The following is a 20,165-nucleotide window of genomic DNA, read 5'->3' on the forward strand; positions in this document are numbered from 1 at the left end:
CCCATGGTTAAAATTAAAACTTACGCAATTATTTATTGTGAAGGCCCAAGAAGCTACATCATATGTGCAACCCAAATGGGAGAGCCTTTAAAGCCGGCTCACTCTAAAGGAGCTTCGGTTAAGGTGCTCAAATAGATTTAGACATATCAGGTGCTTGAGGGTGTTTTTATTCCCTTTTCTTGTTTCAAACTCGAAGTTAGTCTCTTTGTTTTGAATTTACTTGTGATCAAGATTCATATTTTTGTCTGCATTGAGTGATGTTTGGAGGTTAATAACAAGAACATTGCCTTTTTTGTTTGGTTTTTTTATCAATGGCTTCAATGAGATGATGATCATGACACTAATGCTTAAGTGAGATAGATGCCTACATGTTGTACCTGAACGTAACCTCTCTCCATCAAAGTTCAATTTTTCCCCCATATAACCATATTAGAATCCAGTTTGCCCAATCCCACCTGTTTTCCAGTTTTGTCCTTTCCAAAATGACAAGACCATGTAATTCTCTCATTCAAAATCTGTTTCACTTTGTATTCTTAATTCTTCTAGCGTCATCCTCGTCATTTTGTTAAATAAAAATGGTGTTTTTGTTTTTGGAATTCAATAATTTTGTTTTGTGTTAAAACCATATTCTCTCTGTCTTTTGTGAGTTTGTTTCTAAAAAAAAAAAAAAAAAGAATAACAATAACTATCCATGTGTCAATGTGTTATAGTTATAAAAAAATGTCTTCAAACTATCTTCTTATTTAAAACCTTCGGTTATAAATTTCCTTAAGCCGTATACAATAAACGTCTTTTTTAGCAGAATTATAAAGTATAAACGTCTTTCATGTGCACAAATACACCTTTTTTTTGCGCTATTTCAGCTTGTGAAAAATGTTTTGTCTAGCATTACCCATACTTTGTGCAATCAAGCTCTATGATTACCCCTAAGAACCTTGAGGTCATGGCCTCATGGGTGGAAAAGGCAGAGGGTTTGTGGGTATTTTGCTTTGCTGTTAAGACTTGGGATTTTGAAAGTTTTATGTAAGTGAGATCTGATTTTAGGATCACAACAATTACCACACAACTTTTCTATAATTATTTTATGTGGCAAACTGTGATTAGTTGTCTGTCATTTTCATATAGACTCAATATTTTTTTCTCCATCACTCATAATTTGTCACATTAGAGTTGTGGTACTAAATTATTTTGGGTAAGTAATGGTTAATTGAATATTTTCAGATTTGGGGTTAATTTCGAAGCAGGTTTTGTTGTAGATGTGTGTTTTGTATATATATCTTTGGAGTAGACCTATAAACTGTGTGGGTATGTTTTCTATGTTAGAATGTTGTTTGTGAACTGTGGATTGTTAAATTGGTAGAAAAGTGGGTTTAGCAACATGGAGATGAGAAAAAGAGACGGATGTTGTGAAATCTCTCTATTTCTTCACGATCGTGAAGAAATAGAGAGATTTCACTTTTTCTTTAATAACTTTTTTTTTTTGGTAAACACTTTAATAACTTTACTTGTTAGAAAAAATTCACTTTTAATCCTTAAAACTGAGACATGGTCCCAAACAAAAATTGTGTTTTCTGTTTATAAAAAAACATGTCCTAGTAAAATGGTATCAAACACACATTTTTTTCTATCCCAATTTTATAAATACTGTTTTAACATTGTTTTGAAAACAAAAAAACGAATGATGTCACTAAAGTTAAAGAAAGTAAATTATATTTTAACATAAATTCTAATGGTAATTTTTAATTCACCCACCTTGTTGTATACATCATATACACAATTTAATTTTTGAACTGAAATTATGATTTTAAATTACAATTTCAATTCAAAAACTAAAATGTGTGTACGTTGTGTAACAGGCTATGTGTAATAGACATTGCCAAATTTAATAGGGTAAAACTTAGATACAGTACCTTAGGTACTGTTCCTTAGGTACCCCTTTTAAAATTCTGCCACGTGTCCAGTCACTTAAGTTTGTAAACGGCGTTAACCAACCGTATCTTCCTCTTCTTCTTCTTCTTCTTCTCTTCTCCTGTGAAAGCCATTCAAAATTCCAGAAAACTCCAAACCCCAATTTCTCACACCTAATCTATAATATTGAGATACAAATCATCCTACAATGCTAGAGCATCCAAAACCTACATATCCAAAAAAAAAAAAAAACCCAAAATTTTTAGTCTGCATTTTGTTTATTCTGTTCTTGTAAGACCACTGTTTTATGGTTTCATCTTTTTTAGGTTGGACGTTGTTGCTAAGTCCAGGGTCCCATTGTATACTTCTTTTCTATTTATAATACAAAATTCTCTCTTTTTTCTTTAAAAAAAAAAAATCATAAATCCCACAAACCCAATTCACGAATTCCAAATCCAAATCAACCCGGCCTTCAACTAAACCAAGTCTAAAAGCGCAAAATTCGACTTAGATCTACTGGGTATGAGCTGATCTGAATAGATTGTTCTTAACAGCTCCGTGTGTTAATTCAAGTTTAAGAGACACTCTGTGTTGTTGCTCCGTGCTGCTGCTTCACCTTCGCGTGTTAGTTCTTGACAGCTCTGTGCTACCGCTTTAGTTGCGAAAATGAAGACGAAGAGGAAGAGGAAGATAGTGGGGTTAGGGTTCTCAAAGCTGATTGAATGGGTGACATTTGAACAGGTGGAATCGTCCATAGAGGATTTCTTGTAGCAAAACTTTTCTTTTTCTCTGGAGAGAGAGAGAGATTTAAGGTTTTTCTTGTTTTTTTCATGGCAGATTGGGTTTCAACAGAACAAGAAAAGTAAAAAAGAAAAATACGAATGACCAACTTAACGCCGTTTGCAAACTTAAATGGTTGGACAGGTGGCAGAATTTTAAAAGGGGTACCTAAGAAATAGTACCCAAAAGTACGGTATCTAAGTTTTGCCCAATTTAATAAATGTACACAAATTTGAGTTCCTTATGTCTGATTGTCCGAATGTATAAGAGGAAAGCATAGCTATGACAACGTTGCGGTATTGGGCTTTAAGAAAAGTCATTAAAAAGACGCCGATACCTAAAGTACTCCTGAAATAGTGAAATTGGGCAGTCCTTAGTCAAAACCGAGCCCAAATGGCACTTGATTGAAATCTCTTTCGGTCTCAGCTCTACAACCTAAAGAAGGTGTTTCTCCATTCACCTAATATGGGCCTCTAGGAGTCCAATCACTCAATATTCCCCCACTTTTTAAATCTCTTTTAGAAATTAAAGTTTCAAGTGAAACATATTTTTGCAAGCTATGTTGTGATATATTTGTGATTGATATATAATAAAAGTTGTATTAATAGAGAACTCAAGTGAAAGTCATGTTACTCCAATCACAACTTGACATCTTAACATTTAACAACACCCAAGGGGTTAGTTTAGTTGTTTACAAGGTCTTGTGAGATTCATGAGGTTCTGAATTCAAAACTCTTAATCAACACCTTGAAACCACCCTAAAGATTCCTTCATATAGGTGTGTATGAGATTGGAAGATTACGCACACCTAAGAGAATAGTTCAATGCTAGAAAATAAAGCCTAAATTACAATTTACACCTTTAAAGTTTTGAATAATTTTGATTTGTCCTCTAAAGTTTCAAAATGTAGATCTGCACCCCTAATAATTACTACATATAATTTGGATTTTAAGTTATTTCGTCAATGTGTTGTTTGAGATGTTAAATTGTCAATTAAGTGCCAACAAAAAATTATAATGATTGAATCTTGTAACTTACAGTATATTAATAAATTGAATCAATATTCAAATAAATACCTAAATTATAAATCATAAAAGAATATTGAAGTTGACTTATTAGGAAAATATATAATCAGAAGATGCAATAATGAAATAAAAAAATTGGACATATTTTAAAAATGTCAACACAAAGAAGAGTTATTTCATTTAGAGAACAATATTATGAAAATTTCAAAAAAATTGAAATGAAAATAATTTACATCATTTTGTTGCACATAATTTTTTCCAAATAAATCTATCCAAATTAAGAGATACATTTTAGAACATTCATGTATAATGAAATATATTCTATTAGTTGATTTCTTTCCTTAATAAAGTATTTAATTTCTATACTTCAATTGTTAGATAAAATGAGACTTGAGAGAGGATAATTCAAACCCTAGTTCTCCTTATAAAAGAGATTATGTAACATACATTACTCTAGAGATTCCTCCATATAGGTGTGTATGAGACTAGAAGATTACACACACCTAAAAGAATAGTTCAATGCTCAAAGATAAAGCCTAAATTACAATTTACACCTTTAAAGTTTTAAATTAATTTTGATTTGTCCCCTAAAGTTTCAAAATGTAGATCTATACCCCTAAAAATTATATATCATTTGGATTTAAGTCATTTTGTTAATGTGTAGTTTGAGGTGTCAATTAAGTGCTAACAAAAAATTATAATTATAATGATTGAATCTTTTAAGTTACAACATATTAACAAATTGCGTCAATATTCAAATAAATACCTAAATTATAAATCATAAAAGAATATTGAATGTTGATGGTGCTGCGAACCACAGAGGATCTGGAGTGGGGCTAGTTTTGATATCTCCAGAGAGGATCATAATTGAGAAATCCTTGAGATTGGGCTTCTCGGCCACAAATAATGAGGCTGAGTATGAAGCTCTGTTGGCCGGGATGACCATGGTTCAAAAGATGGGTGGAAAGCAGTGGAAATATTCTCTGATTTAAGGCTGGTTGTAGGCCAGGTCCAAGAAGAGTCAGAGGCCAGAGATCTTAGAATGCAGGAGTGCTTGAGTCAAGTTAGACATTTACAATCAAGATTTGAATCTTTTAACTTATCACAAATCCCTAGAAGTAGAAATACACATTCTGACTCTCTAGCCACGTTGGCAACTTCCTCAGCACAAAGTTTACCTCAGGTGATTCTAGTGGAAGACTTGTGAGCCTATTGAAATAGGGAGAAATGTGGCCCACATTCATCAGATTAGGATGGGACCTAGCTGGATGGACCTCATATTACTATTCCTTAAGGAGGATGTCCTATCCGAGGAGAAACCAGAGTTTGACAAGGTATGAAGAAAGGTTCCTCGGTTTTGGTTGTCCGAGAACCAAAAATTGTATAAGAGATCTTTTTCTGGCCCATATCTACTATGCATACACCTTGAAGCGGTTGAGCTACTCTTGGAAGAATTACATGAAAGAATTTGTGGAAGCCACACAGGGGACAGATCTTTGTCCCACAGGGCACTCACTCAAGGCTATTGGTGGCCAAATATGCAGAGGGAAGCACAAAAGTATGTAAATAAGTGTAACCAATGTCAAAGATTTGCACCAAAAATTCACGAGCCAGGAGGTGTCCTTAATCCTCTATCACAACCCTTGGCCATTTGCCCAATAGGGCTTGGACATCGTAGGTCCTTTCCCCAGGGCAGCAGGGAATAAAAGATATTTATTGGTAGGCACAAACTACTTCACCAAATGGGTTGAAGTTGAACCATTGGCGAATATCAGGGACGTGGATGCTAAGAGATTCGTTTGGAAAAATATTGTCACTCGATTTGGAATCCCTCGCACCTTTATCTCGAACAACGAACTTCAGTTTGATAGCAAAGCTTTCAGGAGATATTGTCGTGACCTCTGCATAACGAATAGATACTCCACCCCAGCATATCCCCACGGGAATGGACAGGCTGAAGCTGTCAATAAGGTCATAGTGAGTGGACTTAAGAAGAGGCTGAACGATGCAAAGGGAAAATGGGTAGAAGAGTTGCCACATGTCCTATGGACATACCGGACTACACCTCGTAGGTCCACTGGGGAGACCCCCATTTCAATGACTTATGGAGCCAAGGCTGTTATTCCTCTAGAGACTGGATTCCCAAAATTGAAGACGAGTTCTTTCACTTCGAGCAACAATGATGAGTTGTTAGAAAATAGCCTAGACTTAATTAAAGAGCGAAGAGAAAATGCCATGGTCCAGTTAGCTTATTTTCAACACAAGCTCAAATAAGGGTATAATTCCAACGTAAAGCTAAGACCACTGGCGCCTGGAGACTTGGTGTTAAGAAAGCATTTGAGTACTGCAAAGAACCCAGCATGGGGAAAGTTAGGGCCCAACTGGGAAGGGCCATATCGCATCACTTCGATGGCTGGAATAGGTGCGCATTACTTCGGTGGCTGGAATAGGTGCGTATCACCTTGAAGACCTAGATGAGAATGTTGTACTACGTCCCTAAAATGTAAATAACCTAAAAATGTATTATTATTAATGAAAGTCTTTCTTGTCACATTCTCATTTATTAGATTATCTGTTGAGCTCCATATTATTGTTACTCTAAGTATCTAATAGAGCCTTGGTTATGCTTAGATCATCGGACCACATGCTTTGAGTAAATTGACATGTTAAGTTACTTTTCTGAGTATTAAATAGAACCTTAGCTATGCCTAGTTCCTCGAACCACATACTTTGGGTAAATTAATACTTAATGACATCTTTCTGAGTATCAAAATAGCACTTTGGTCATGCCTGGATCCTCGAACCACATACCTTGGGTAAATTGATATGCTAAGTTACTTTTCTGAGTATTAAACAGAACCTTAGCTATGCCTGATTCCTCATACCACATACTTTAGATAAATTTATACTTAATGACATCTTTCTGAGTATCAAACAGAATCTTGGTCATACCTAGATTCTCGGACCACATACCTTTAGTAAATTGATATGTTAAGTTACTTTTTTGAGTATTAAATAGAACCTTAACTATGCCTGGTTCCTTGGACCACATACTTTGAGTAAATTAATACTTAATGACATCTTTCTGAGTATCAAACAGAACCTTGGTCATGCCTGACTCTTTGGACCACATACCTTGGGTAAATTGATATGTTAAATTATCTTTCTAAGTGTTAAATAAAACCTTAGTTATGCCTGGATCCTCGAACCACATGCTTTGAGTAAACTAACACTTCTTGACATCTATCCAAGTGTCAAACAGAACCTTGGTCATACTTGGTTCCCTGAACCATATACCTTGGGTAAGTTAATGCTTTAGGTTACTTTTCTAAGTGGTAAACAGAACCTTAGCTATTCCTGTATCCTCGGACCATATGTTTTAGGTAAATTAATACTTCCTGACTTCTATCCAAGTGTTAAATAAAACCTTGGTCGTGTCTGGTTCCCTGAACCACATACCTTGGGTAAATTGATACATCAAAGTTACTTTTCTAAGTGTTAAACAGAATCTTAGCTATACTTGGATTATCGGACCACGTGCTTTGGATAAATTAACACTTCCTGACTTTTATCCAAGTGTCAAATAGAACCTAGGTCATGCTTGGTTCCCTGAACCACATACCTTGGGTAAATTGATGCTTCAAAGCTACTTTTTTGAGTATTAAACAGACTTTAGCCATGCCTGGCTCCTCGGACCACATGTTTTGGGTAAATTAATACTCCCTGACATCTATTTAAGCGTTAAACAAAACCTTAACTATGCTTGGATCCTCGGACCACATACCTTGTATAAATTGATACCTCTCAATCATTTTTCTAATTCTTCTGAAGTTGGGCCATTCTTAGTCAAAACCGAACCCAAATGGCACTTGATTGAAATCTCTTTGGGTCTCAGCTCTATAACCTAAGGAAAATGTTACTCCATTCACCTAATATGGGCCTAGAGTCCAATCACTCAATATGGCCCCCTTTTGAAATATCTTTCTGAAACATTTTTTGAACCCAGTGGAATATTTTTTTTGAGGTAGTGACATATTTGTGATTAATGTATAATAAAAGTGGTGTCGTTTAAAGGTTGTTGATGCCCATTTTTGTGACACATTTTCACAAGCCGACTTTCTTGTGGGTTTCATTTATGTATTATATTTTATTTTATTCTTTTAAGCATGACCCAAGTCCATGCGACATATTTGGGGAAATTGAGGAAGCGTGGTTTGGAAAGTATGGGGTTGGTTTCTTTTAGACTTTTTGCATGAGCCAACCCATACGTGTTACCAAGTGGGCATGGGACACTAGTAGCACTTTAGGCTCATGGAGGGAGTCTTGTACCTAAAATTTTCACCCCAAAAGAGCTTTTATGCTCTGACTGCTTGTGGCCCAAAGTTTCTATCCTAAACCATTTTTGCCTTTAAAACATAGTTGACTCTCATTGACCAACTCCAGTTGCTAGCCCTCACTTAGGTGAGTATTCCAATAATCTGAAATGATTCACCAAAGGTAGCCAATTAGAGCAAACCCCTTTTATTTCCTAAATTATGTTAAAAGCATGTCAAACTCTTCCCTAAACAAAAGCAACCCAAGCCAAGACACCAAATTAGTGTCATGGGGGATAAAAACCTCTTCTACTACCAAAAAACCAGTTATTAGCAGCACCCCAAGCTCAATATAAAACTCTCCCTTCAGCTCAAAAACCAACAAATCCACGTTCTATCCTTAGAGCAAAAGCCCATTCAGCTAGCTAACATTCTCACAATTATGAAATTTAGGGATGGAAATATAGGTATAGGGGAACCTTCCCTTTCTTCCTCACAACCTTACTCAAAATTTTTTTTTCTCACTGACTATGGGTTGATGTTTCGGATTTGTGCCCTTTTTCTACATTTTCTTGTATTTTAGTTATGACATTTTGATTTCTCTCTTGTTAAAGCATCATTAGCCTTTTGTTCATTAATTTTAAGCTTGATTCTCCACAAATAAAAGTTTCTAAAGAACCCAAGGGGAGATTTGGGCTAATCTTGTATTTTTGGCCCTTGTCGCAAAAATGTCCTCAACAAAGGTCTATGTGAAAATAATATTACTTCAATCACAACTTGTTATCTTAACAACCCTAAAGGGTTAGTCTAGCTGTCTAGTTGTTCACAAGGCCTCATGGGATACATGTAGTTTTGAATTCAAAACTCCTAACAAGTATCTTGAAACCACTCTAAAGATTCTTCTATGTAGGTGTGTATGAGACTAGAAGGCAACACATATCTAAGAAAATAGCCCAGTGCTCAAAGAGCTTCCAACACTTTTTTTTTTTTTTTTTTTCAATGTCATTTTAAAAAATTGTGAAGAAAATTGTGTTTGTTAACTTTCAACTCAAATTCATACATCATTAAACTTAAACAACAATTCATTTACTAAATGAAAGCTGAAGATATTCAGTTCCAAACTTAATCTCACATATAATAAGATGAAATGTCTTCAAGTTAGAAGCATATATGGTTTAAAAAATCAGATTTGACAAAACCAAAAAAGAAAGAAAACTCAATTAAATTAACACACCACCAGTCATTCCAATTATTTTAGAGTGTACAAAACCACAAACCCAAACACCAAACAGAAGATGTTTTGCACCAAAGGAAATTGTGGAGAGAGAGAGAAAACGCACTAAGCGTTGAGGAACATAAGAGAAAAATCAAAGGAACATGCTAATAACAAACTTAACACAAGTGGGATGAATCATGATTGCAGAACAAACTGCCATGCATGAAAGCCCTAATTACGAGCCATGCCCGGTTCAGGAATTGGAGCTGCTCCGTTTGGGTTCATTATCGTTTCATAGGCTTTTCTCCAACCTTTATATATGACACCCATCAAAAGAACAAAAACACAAAAGAGATTATAAATAATGAATAATAGATCATGTTTGATTATTATTAAAAGCTTATGTTGGAATATTTTTATAAAGATTAAAATATTTTTGTTAAGTAATGCTACAAACACAAACTTTTTTACAAACTGTTGATGTGTTGTGTGATTATTGATAAGTGAAAAGATAATATTAATGGTGGACCCCGATGAGAACTAGTATGAATTTGCCACATCAATAAGTTTTAAAAATGTTATAAAATAGTTTATGGACTGTATTTTGTTAAATACTAATTTAAGTGATTTAATAGAAATTAGTTTTTTTTTCCTTTGATGTCTTTCCTATTATGAGTTGGCTAAATCAATGCATATTGATTAGTAAAATTTTCCATACTTTGGAGCCTTTAAAAATAATTGAATATTTTCCTTATTAAATCATTTACTTTGCCAAACCTTTTTTCCAAAGGTTTAACGTTGGTAAAATGCCTATCTACTTACAATAGATTTAATTGGTAAAAGCAATAAAAGGAAACTTTATTGCTAACGATTCATCTGATTTTTAATTGGCAATTACCCTTTATTATTATTATTATTATTATTATTATTATATACACACTAGTTAGGGCTACACGTTTTTTTTTTTTTTGAAGTAGTATAAAATTATGTACTTAAATTTAGAATAGTTATTTAGGATATGACTCTCTATTTACTAAAGAATAAGTCTACAACCACAAACTATTTTATAACATTTTTACAAATTATTGATACAGCAAATTCTTATTAGTTCTAATATGGGTCCATCACTTACATCACATTTATGTTTATTAGTGATTATTTGAAAATTACTAAAGCCACATCAGCAGTTTGTAAAAATGTTGTAAAATAGTTTGTGTCTGTAGCATTACTCTAACTCTTTACTAAAAGCAGTATCTACTCACGAAAAAAATTCTACTAAGAATGATAACAAATGTTTTCATCTTCTAACAATAAATAACTAAGTTTTGATAAAACATTGTCACGATATTTAAATTTTCGCAATAAATGATGACATATAGTATAATTGAAACTCTTCATCAAATTAAATACTTACAACCATTTGCAATGAATATTTTATTATTCGGGTTAGGTTTAGGTCTAGTGTCCAGTGGTACTGGACCTGTTGAGATGATGACATGTGTCCACTTTTGAACACGTGTCACCATCTAACCAGTGCACTAGATGCATTGGACCTAAACCAAGTCCTTATTATTCATACTTCCTTCTGTATCATCTTATTTTATGAGCCTAACTACGATATTTAGCTTACTTAATCTTTAATGAACACATTTTTAAGAAAGAAAACAAATAAAAGAAGAACAAGATAACCAAAAAAAAATGTCATTGAAGTTTCTATTAGATAAAATTATAAATCTAGAAGATTTAAACCTCTAATAAATTAGTGTTCTCTAGGTAGCAAATAGAATACCATACATCACCATTTTTACATTCTAAGTATGACTGACACATAAAACTCAAAATACATAAAGAAAATTTTTTGGGACATTAAAATTTAGTAAGGCATTTTAGATGTTTCACAATGAAATATTATACGAATCATAAGATTTTGTTAGGGTTTAACTAAGAGAGTAATAGCAGAGACTATATGCTTGTTTATAAAATATAAATGAGGAAATTATTTAACTTTAAAATTTAGGTGGGGGGGGGGGGAATGAAACTACCCCAAACATAAAAGGGGAAAGTACTTTCCCATTTCTTTTTTTTTTTTGGGTAAAACTATGCGTTTTTTTACTTTAAACAATGTGTTAAACCAAAAAAGAAAGTCAACCTAAGAAAATTGTCCATAAAACTATGAATTTTGGCTCAACAAATTGATTAAACCAAAAAAAAAAAGTTAGGAACATAATAAATGTCACGATATTTTCATAATATCTTTATTTTAGATATCGTGGGCCCTGGTATGATATTTTATTATTTTATTTTCGAATAATGCTACGTCTATAACATTTTCACAACACATCCTAAATGGTGAATTGTTATTAGTTATTAATTGGGACAACCACTTTAAACTGTGCATTAAAAAAAATAAACAAAAAACAACAAAAGAAAATTGTGTAAGAAACAGTGAATTTTAGCTCACCAAATTTGACTAAATCAAAAAAGAAGTTTAGGAACACAACAAAATATCACAATATTTTCACAATACCTTTATTTTCAGCCATGGTAAGTTTCAATCTAATATTTTATTATTTATTTTATAGAAATTTTATCTCCATAATATTTTCATAACAAATTCTAGATGACAAGTTGTTACTGGTTTTAAGATGGACCCACGATTGAAAACACTTTTTTATCCATCAATAGTAATTTAACACCTATAATTTATTGTGAAATTAATGCAAAAATGTTGTGGACTTAGCATTTTTTTCATTTGATCTATTAGAAATTGAGTTCTTAAAAATTGTGAAAATATTGTGATAATAATAAGTGTTACAACATTTTCACAAAACATTTATTTTCGGTTGTGGTTGGTTAAAGTATCATATTTTATTATTTTATTTCATCTTATAAGAAATTGACACCTTAATAATTATGAAAATATTGTGAAATTTCTTGTGTCAGTATAACAATACCATGCCAACTCATATAAATATTTAAAAGAAAAAAAAAGAGGCAAAATACAAAACACTGAGTTTTGCTCACCAATTGACAAAACCAATTTTTTGCTTCTACTCCGTTGGTTTTAAAGGTGCATTTGGTAGTTAAAGTTACATAATTAAATATTTTTGTAATATTTTTACAACAAATTATTGGCGGTAAATTATTAATGATTCTAATTTGAATTCACCATTGAGATTTTTTCCCCACTAAAATTAGCAATAATAACTTGTCACTTAAGATTTATTGTAAAAATATTGTAGACATAACATTTTTTAACATTTAACATTAAAAAAATTTCTTTCTCACCCAAACTCACCTTTTGGCTTGTTATACAAAAGCAGTGGCGGCTCCAGGAATTTTTCTCAAGGTGGTCATTAAAAAACTTAAATTAAACAAAATTTAATAAAATAAAATTTGAATATATAGATATCACAAAAAAGCGCAAATACATAAATCTTTAAAATTTTATTTTATGAGTTTTCATATTTTGAAATTGATGTATGATAGTTTCGTTATCAATTCTATCAACTGCATCATTTTGAATGTATATAACCAAACAATTATTAAATTACTGATATCCTATCTAATTACGAACATCTTGCCTAATAAGTAACAATATAAACAAAATACAACATCTTTTTTTATGATCTATTCCAACCAATTTTTGTATTCTTTAAACTAATTAGTATTAAATCAACACAATGCTCCATTAATTTCTTTCTTAGGGAAATCATGGCCAAGAAGTTGACAAAAACCTCTTTGTAAATATGCTCTTCTTATTTCAACCTGATCTTTAGGATGAAAAAATGAGACATTTTCTCATAGCCTATGATTTGAAAGAAAATAATTAAAGTCAATAAAGTTTTGCTTAGAATATTAATCTTGCAATACAAGTGATTTCTTTATAAGAAATTTATTCATGGTGCAAAATAATAAAGGATAAACCATAAGTTCATTCAATATATTCAATTTAGGCATTCAACTGTTATATTAATCATATTCAATAAAGTATTCAGTACATATGCGTATGTACAAAATATATCACATAAATCCAACAAATTCAACTAAAGACTCAAATAAACACTAATAGACTAGCCATTTGAAAAGGTGTGTCTTTTGAGAACATAATTTAAAAATCACAATTAGGGTCTATTTGGGATCTGTTTATTTTATTGAAACTGAAATTTTTTTACTAAAAGTACTGTAGATAAAGAGAAAAATTAGTTGAAATAGTATAGTGGAACCTATGAATAGTACCAAAAAGTGTAATGAGACTCATAAATAGTAGTAAAAATAAGTTGAATAATAAAATAAATTGACTTTTAAATTTGGAGCCAGACACACACTTAGATGAAATCTCTTCCCTCGCAAATAGGAGAGCAAGCAAGTCAACAAGACTAGAAACAGTAGCATTATAAATATTTTCAATGTAAAATTGATCGGTAATGGTAAAGTCAGTGGGTGGTTGGGATAGATAATGAAATTAATTGGACTTTATCACTTGATTTTATTTTAGCACAAGGCACAAAGCACATCCATCCATAATACATGGTTCGATGATGAAATTAATTGGACTTTATCACTTGATTTTATTTTGGCACAAGGCACAAAGCACATCCATCCATAATACATGGTTCAAGCGTGGACGAAGTTTGTTCTCTTGAAACAACAATTTTATTATTATTTTTTCAATTTGTATTAAAATTTTTGATATAAAAGTATTAAAAACCTCATAGATTCACTTCCCAAAACAAATAAAATAATTGTGCGGTCACCAGATGTGATACTTTTTTTTTTTTTGAGAAGCGCTAGATGTGATACTGATTGCAAGTCCTTTGTACTACAATTATTGATACATTGTCAACAACTTATTAGCATTATTTGAACAACAGGGATTCTTAAAACATTTTCCTTCTTTCAATTATTATACTCTGCATAGATATTAAAAGTGTTACTTTGTTGAAAGATACTAAGGGTCCGTTTGGATACAGCTGAAAACTGAAAACTGAAACTGAAAACTGAAAAACACTGTAGCAAAATAATTTTTAAATGTGTAAATAGTATCGTGGGACCCATTTTTAATGAAAAAGTTGCTGAAAAGTGAAATTTGTGGGTCCGTGAATAGTACACGATGTGCTGTAATTGACTGGAACAAATTGGAAAAGTCAAAATTTGCGGTTACTGTTCATTGAACAGTACACGAACAGTAACCGCAGCACTCAAAAAGCTCAAAAATGCGTGAAAAAAAGAAAAAAGAAAAAAGGGAAAACGCAGACGCTGAGACGCAAATGCCTTATCCAAACGCCCTCTAAGTGTTTGCTTGGGAACTAAGTGTTCGTTAAGGAACAACTTAAGATCTGTTTGAGATCTACTTATTTTGCTGAAACTGAAATTTTTTTTTACTGAAAGTACTGTAGAAAAATGTAAAAGTTAGCTGAAATAGTACAGTGGGACTTATAAATAGTACCAAAAACTGCAATGAGACCTATGAATAGCAGCAAAAATTAGTAAAATAAGCTGACTTTTTAATTTGGAGCCAAACACACACTCAAACATTTGATTTGGGCTTTTGGGCTAAATTGTATTTGTTTGGGCAATTTTTTAGAAGTGTTATGTTCTCAATATTTTCACGATACTTTTACAACAAATCCTAGATGAATAGTTTTTACTATTTCTAATTTGAACTTACCACATAAATCACTTTTTTGTCCACCAATAACAATCAGTAATAACTTACCACTTAAAATTTATTTATGAAACTGCTGTAAAAATGTTTTAAAAATTGTATTTTTTGAAATTCTTTAGTTCAACCTTCAATGGACCAAAATTTTGGAGAGATCAAATTTTATTTTTAATGGACTCAAATTTTTATTTAGGGTGGTCAAGATTTTTTTAAGGACGGTCAACAACTCATATTAATTTAAAATTCAAAAATTGTAAGGTATTAAAAAAAAAAAAAAAAATCAATTCAGGGCGGTCATGTGACCACCCTGAGTAACATGTAAAGCTGCCAGTGTACAAAAGACAAAAGTTTGAATAAACAAAAAGTAGTGTAGCTAGAGTCATAACATTTTTTAACTTTTAACATTAAAAATTTTTCTTTCTCACCCAAATTCACCTTTTGGCTTGTTATACAAAAGACAAAAGTTTGATTAAACCAAAAGCGGTGCACTTAGAGTCATTGGCTCTTTTTATATAAAGAAAATTTAGACTAGTGTGTAATATTTTATGACCGACTTTTTTGTTATAGATATAGCAAGTGTCAAAAACACAACCATAGATTTAATTGGTTAAAGCAATAAAAGGGAACTTTATTGCTAACGAGTCATCTGATTTTTAATTGGCAAGTACCCTTTACTATATATATATATATATATATATATAGAGAGAGAGAGAGAGAGAGAGAGAGACCGGTGGATAATATTCTATGACCGAGTTTTTTGATATAGATATAGCAAGTGTGAAAAGCATAAAGTTTCCACTTGACCCTTGCACGCAGTAGCTATTTTCAAAAACCTTTGTTTTATAATTTTTCACTTCTTTTGAGAATATATATGTTTTTCATATATTATATTTCTGGATAAAAAGAAATTATTATTTCGAGAAGCTTCCTATCCTATAAGTTATGTATGTTTGTAAGGAAAATCAACAAGATGGTTTGGTTGGTATGCATGATATTATTAATATCTATTACACTAAAAATCTCATAAACGGCGTGAATTGTCTTTAGATAATGACATGGTCCATGTCTCAATTCTACCATCTAAAAATTTATAAATTGACAGTAAATTATTTTCATGTTATGAGATAACTTTAAAGCATTATCGACATAATATCTCTTAACTGTTTTATAATTTTATGAAAAATTCTAATTTATGTGATATATGATTATTTAATTAATATTTTGAAGATTATTTATTTATCAATTATTGTTGTTAAGTACAGCAGCTTGTAGTTCAGTTGTGCATGTAAATTTATTGTCCAATATGTAGTATAGTGGCTAGGAAAATGTTAAATTCACGAACTATTTTACCTCCTGCTGGATCCATATGACGGTTTTTGAGCTCGCGGTGCTCTTGGCAAAGAGCGCAAAAACAGCATAGGTGATGGACATAGCAATCACCGCAGGGCCCGCACGGCTGTTCTGGCAACTCAAAGTGGCGTCTCAGTTTGGTTCGGTACGTGCATCCGTATAAAGTTGCGCCCAAAACCGGCAGAAAAGTGAGAAGCACCAAATAGTTTCGGCCTGCGGTAAAAGCAGCTGCATGCAAAAAATAGCAGACAATAAACAAAATTTATAAGCATATAGAATCACCCCCATGACCATGACTCCATGAGACTGAAACTTTTTAACTTAAATCACAATTGTTCTTTGTTGATGAGATAGCGTATACATGTGTGTACACACACATATATATAAAAGCCCCATTTATTTCTCACACAAAATACACACTCACAAGTCATGACTTTGAACTTTGAATTCGTGGCTTCAAGTTACGTTTTCTCTTGTTTTGTGTGTGTATGCTATGTGTGTGATACAATTTTCCCATAATGGCATAATCCCATGTATATATGTCACAAAACAATGAGTAGAATTTGCTTACATGTTCGTCCCTCGTCCACTATCTCAGCATTGCTGGCAAAGGTGAGGCAGGGACACACGCAGGTAACCCAGCCTTTGAAAAAAAAAAAAAAAAAAAAAAAAAAAAAAAAAAAAAAAAGACAATAGAATTTGTTAAAAAGATGTTGAAAGCATTTGAACTTGTAAAACAACACTCTGAATAGATTCCACTACCCCAAAGGCCACCCATTGTATTCTAAACAAAATACAAGCAAAGATTTTCACCCATCTGTTAGTATTTTAACCAAAAAATCACAGTTAATTTTACCATCAACTAAAAATAGAGTTATATGAAACACTTCAATATTGAAATTTGTAATTTATGCATGTTGCTCAATTATAAGTTCAAACAAGATCATATTATAAAGTTTGGGATTTAAAAAATAAAATAAAATAAAATAAAACAACAGAGGATTCCTTTACAATTGGAGCAGTCTTCAAAGCAACCACATATTCCGGTGGACCACTTTCCCATGGTTGGAAGCTGTGGAGCGGACATATTTTAGAGATGGAAAGATGTATCAGGACGAGGATGGCAAATTCAGAGCTCTTTATGCCTCTACCCGTTTGATCAGTTCTGTTTATAAAGAGATTGGATATGGTTTTTTTATTCACTGGCAGACAAGTCATCGGCCACGTGACTTTCGTTTTTGGAGGAAATTAAGTGGATGTTTCTATTGAACTGAAAAGAGCAAACGTGCCTGTCTGTGTTTTTTGGTTAGGTTTTGTACACTGTTTACGAGACTTAAGTGCAAAATTCAGTAAATTTTACTTTAAAATTGGGTCTATTATGATACTATTTATATATTTAAAAATAATTTTACTATATTATTTTTAGCAATTTTTTTAAAAAATTTTTAGCCATAAAAGATATCAAAAACCTACTTTATGGAGAGGTAAAAATCTGTCACGTATTTACCCTTTCTGTGTCTTATATATGTGGGATCCATCTCTTGTGAGAGGATAAATATATATAGACATGGCAAAACGAGTCAGAATTTTCTGACCCGACCCGAAAAATACCCGACCTGAACCCGATTTTTTTGACCCGAAGAAAAAACGGGTTGACCCGTGACCCGACCCGTGTTTTGTGCGGATCAACCCGACCCGACCCGAACCCGAACCATTTTTTTAAAACTTTTTTTTTGGGGTAAAAAAAAAAATAGTGAAATTAAGATAATATTAGTTTAATTGTTTATTATGAGTTTTAAGGAAACAATTGATATATTTACATAACTGCATGCAAATTAATTGAAAAATAAATGGTTGAGCATTCTGTAATGAGTAAAAATTTTTAGATATCAAATAGCAAAGTACATGCTAAGATAATCTGGTTACAGTAAAGTTAAAAACAGATTTAAAATTGTAGATATGTGTGAGACACATTCACAAGTGTGAAAATAGTAAAGCCAAAGTATCAAATAAGCATAAATTATGAATGCTTAGATCTATTTTTTAACAATTTATGTTCAAAATAAACAACTTTTCAAAATAAATTATGATATTTCCTAGAGTGTGTGCTGCTTAACAATGATATGATCTTCATAAAAGAGACTAGGTATAAATAAGTAAGCAATCAAACTTTAATGTATATCTCAAATTGAAATAGAGTGTCAACCACAATTGATAATAGATTATAAAATTAATTTTTAAAATTGTAACTTTCATATATGTTTTTATTCTTTATCAAATGAGTTATCCAATAAGTCATTTGTAATTTTTTTTTTTTTTTGGAATGTTGATATTGTGTAAAAATAAAACTTGTATATTTGTTTTACTTATCTTTGTGTTGTTTTGTTTTAGATAGCAATGTTAGGATTTGTATAATTTTAAAATTATTGAATAAATATTAATAAGTTTAACTGAGTTTATTCTTGATATAAGTAGTGAATTCAAAATAATACATTTTACATCAAGTAATATGTTGCATAACTATCCAAATGGAAAATACATATTGTTTTCTTTATAAAAAAAATAAATAAATAAAAAATAAAAAATTTCATGTGAAAAATACGGGTCAACCCGACTCAACCCGACCCGATTGACCCGAACCCGATTTCAACCCGCTTAAAATGACCCGCTTTTGACCCGTGACCCGTTTGACCCGTGACCCGATTGACCCGACCTAACCCGCCCGTTTTGCCATGTCTAAATATATATATCTGTTAGGTGCATTGCACCATGGGTCTAGCCCTTTTGTAATAGACATGTGACATGCTCTTTCACGTTTCTTAACTTTTCTTCATTATGTACGGACGTCAGTCAGCATGAGTTATTGGGATTGGTTGGCTTAGGCGTGTTGGACATGCTGAGGAAAAAAAGAGAAAAGAAAGGTGCTGATGTATTAGCATTTACGTGGGAATGACATATGTCATATGTTAAAAAAATTAACATAAAAGCTCAAAACTTCCCCACACATTTGGATTTGTAAAAATTAACTATTATAAAAAAATTTGCAATAGTACTACAGTATAATTCTAAAGGTAGAATTGTACAGTAGCTTAATTCTATAAAAAAAAATAAATAAAAAAACTAATATTTTATTCACTTACTTTATCAATTCCTCTCTCTCACACCAAGTTTTTGGGTTTTGGATTTTTGTTTTTATTTGGGTTTTGAGATACATTATTTTATTGTGTATAAATATTATTTTAATGTGTTGTATTGTAAAATAAAATTTGAGATGCTGAGAATATTGTAAAATTGTATGATATAATTGATAAAGTAGTTTTTTGCTCTAAGTATTTACATTCCATATTTTCAAACTATTTTATTTTACTATCTCAAAACCTACTTTATTTATAATACCATATCATTTTATAATACACTTAATATCTCAACTTTTATTTTATAATACAACATATTAAAATAATATAATTTATACAATAAAATAATAAACAAATTCTTTATCCTCCTCTATCTCATTTCTGTCCCTGCCTCTATGTCCCTCTCTCAACAACCCAGTCACCACCACCCCACCACTGCTCACTGCCCGTCAAAATTCCACTGGAACCAAAAACCCAAATAAAACAACAATCTACTATTTTCTCTCCACCACTCACATTCTATCACATTAAAGTAAAAACATTATAAGATGTGGTCCTAGATTTTTTCTTTAATTCTTACCGTCTTACATATAGATGATCAAAGCCTATATGGCTATAGCCATGCTAAAATAAACTTGTCTAAAAAGGCCGGGAGGGGCACTCCATGCCATCCCTACTTGTAAATGAATGAAAAGTACTGTGAAAGGAAGACAGCCCGCATGGTGTTAAAGATATGTGAAAGAAAGAAAAGTACTGTCTAGACCTTAATTCAAG

At 31.9% G+C, this 20,165-nt stretch overlaps 1 protein-coding gene across 3 annotated transcripts in view; it reads right to left on the minus strand.

Moving 5' to 3' along the window:
* Positions 1–17,397, minus strand: part of LOC126718905 (protein PLANT CADMIUM RESISTANCE 7-like) — a 61,223-nt gene extending 43,826 nt beyond the window's left edge. Inside the window, exons 1-4 of one of the 3 annotated variants that reach the window (XM_050421298.1) lie at positions 17,269–17,397; positions 16,829–16,900; positions 16,258–16,485; positions 9,223–9,553 (exon numbers count right to left, since the gene is read on the minus strand). In XM_050421298.1, coding sequence (XP_050277255.1) covers positions 9,474–9,553; positions 16,258–16,485; positions 16,829–16,900; positions 17,269–17,344 — 456 coding nt within the window. In that variant the 5' untranslated portion in view covers positions 17,345–17,397 and the 3' untranslated portion in view covers positions 9,223–9,473. Of the gene's footprint in view, positions 1–9,222; positions 9,554–16,257; positions 16,486–16,828; positions 16,901–17,019; positions 17,122–17,268 lie in introns of those variants that run through there. The other 2 variants (XM_050421301.1, XM_050421299.1) reach the window with 2 other exon arrangements.
* Between the last annotated feature and the right edge of the window lie 2,768 nt (positions 17,398–20,165).

Source organism: Quercus robur, chromosome 3 (genome assembly GCF_932294415.1).
Source record: "Quercus robur chromosome 3, dhQueRobu3.1, whole genome shotgun sequence".
In the NCBI taxonomy this organism is placed as follows: domain Eukaryota; kingdom Viridiplantae; phylum Streptophyta; class Magnoliopsida; order Fagales; family Fagaceae; genus Quercus; species Quercus robur.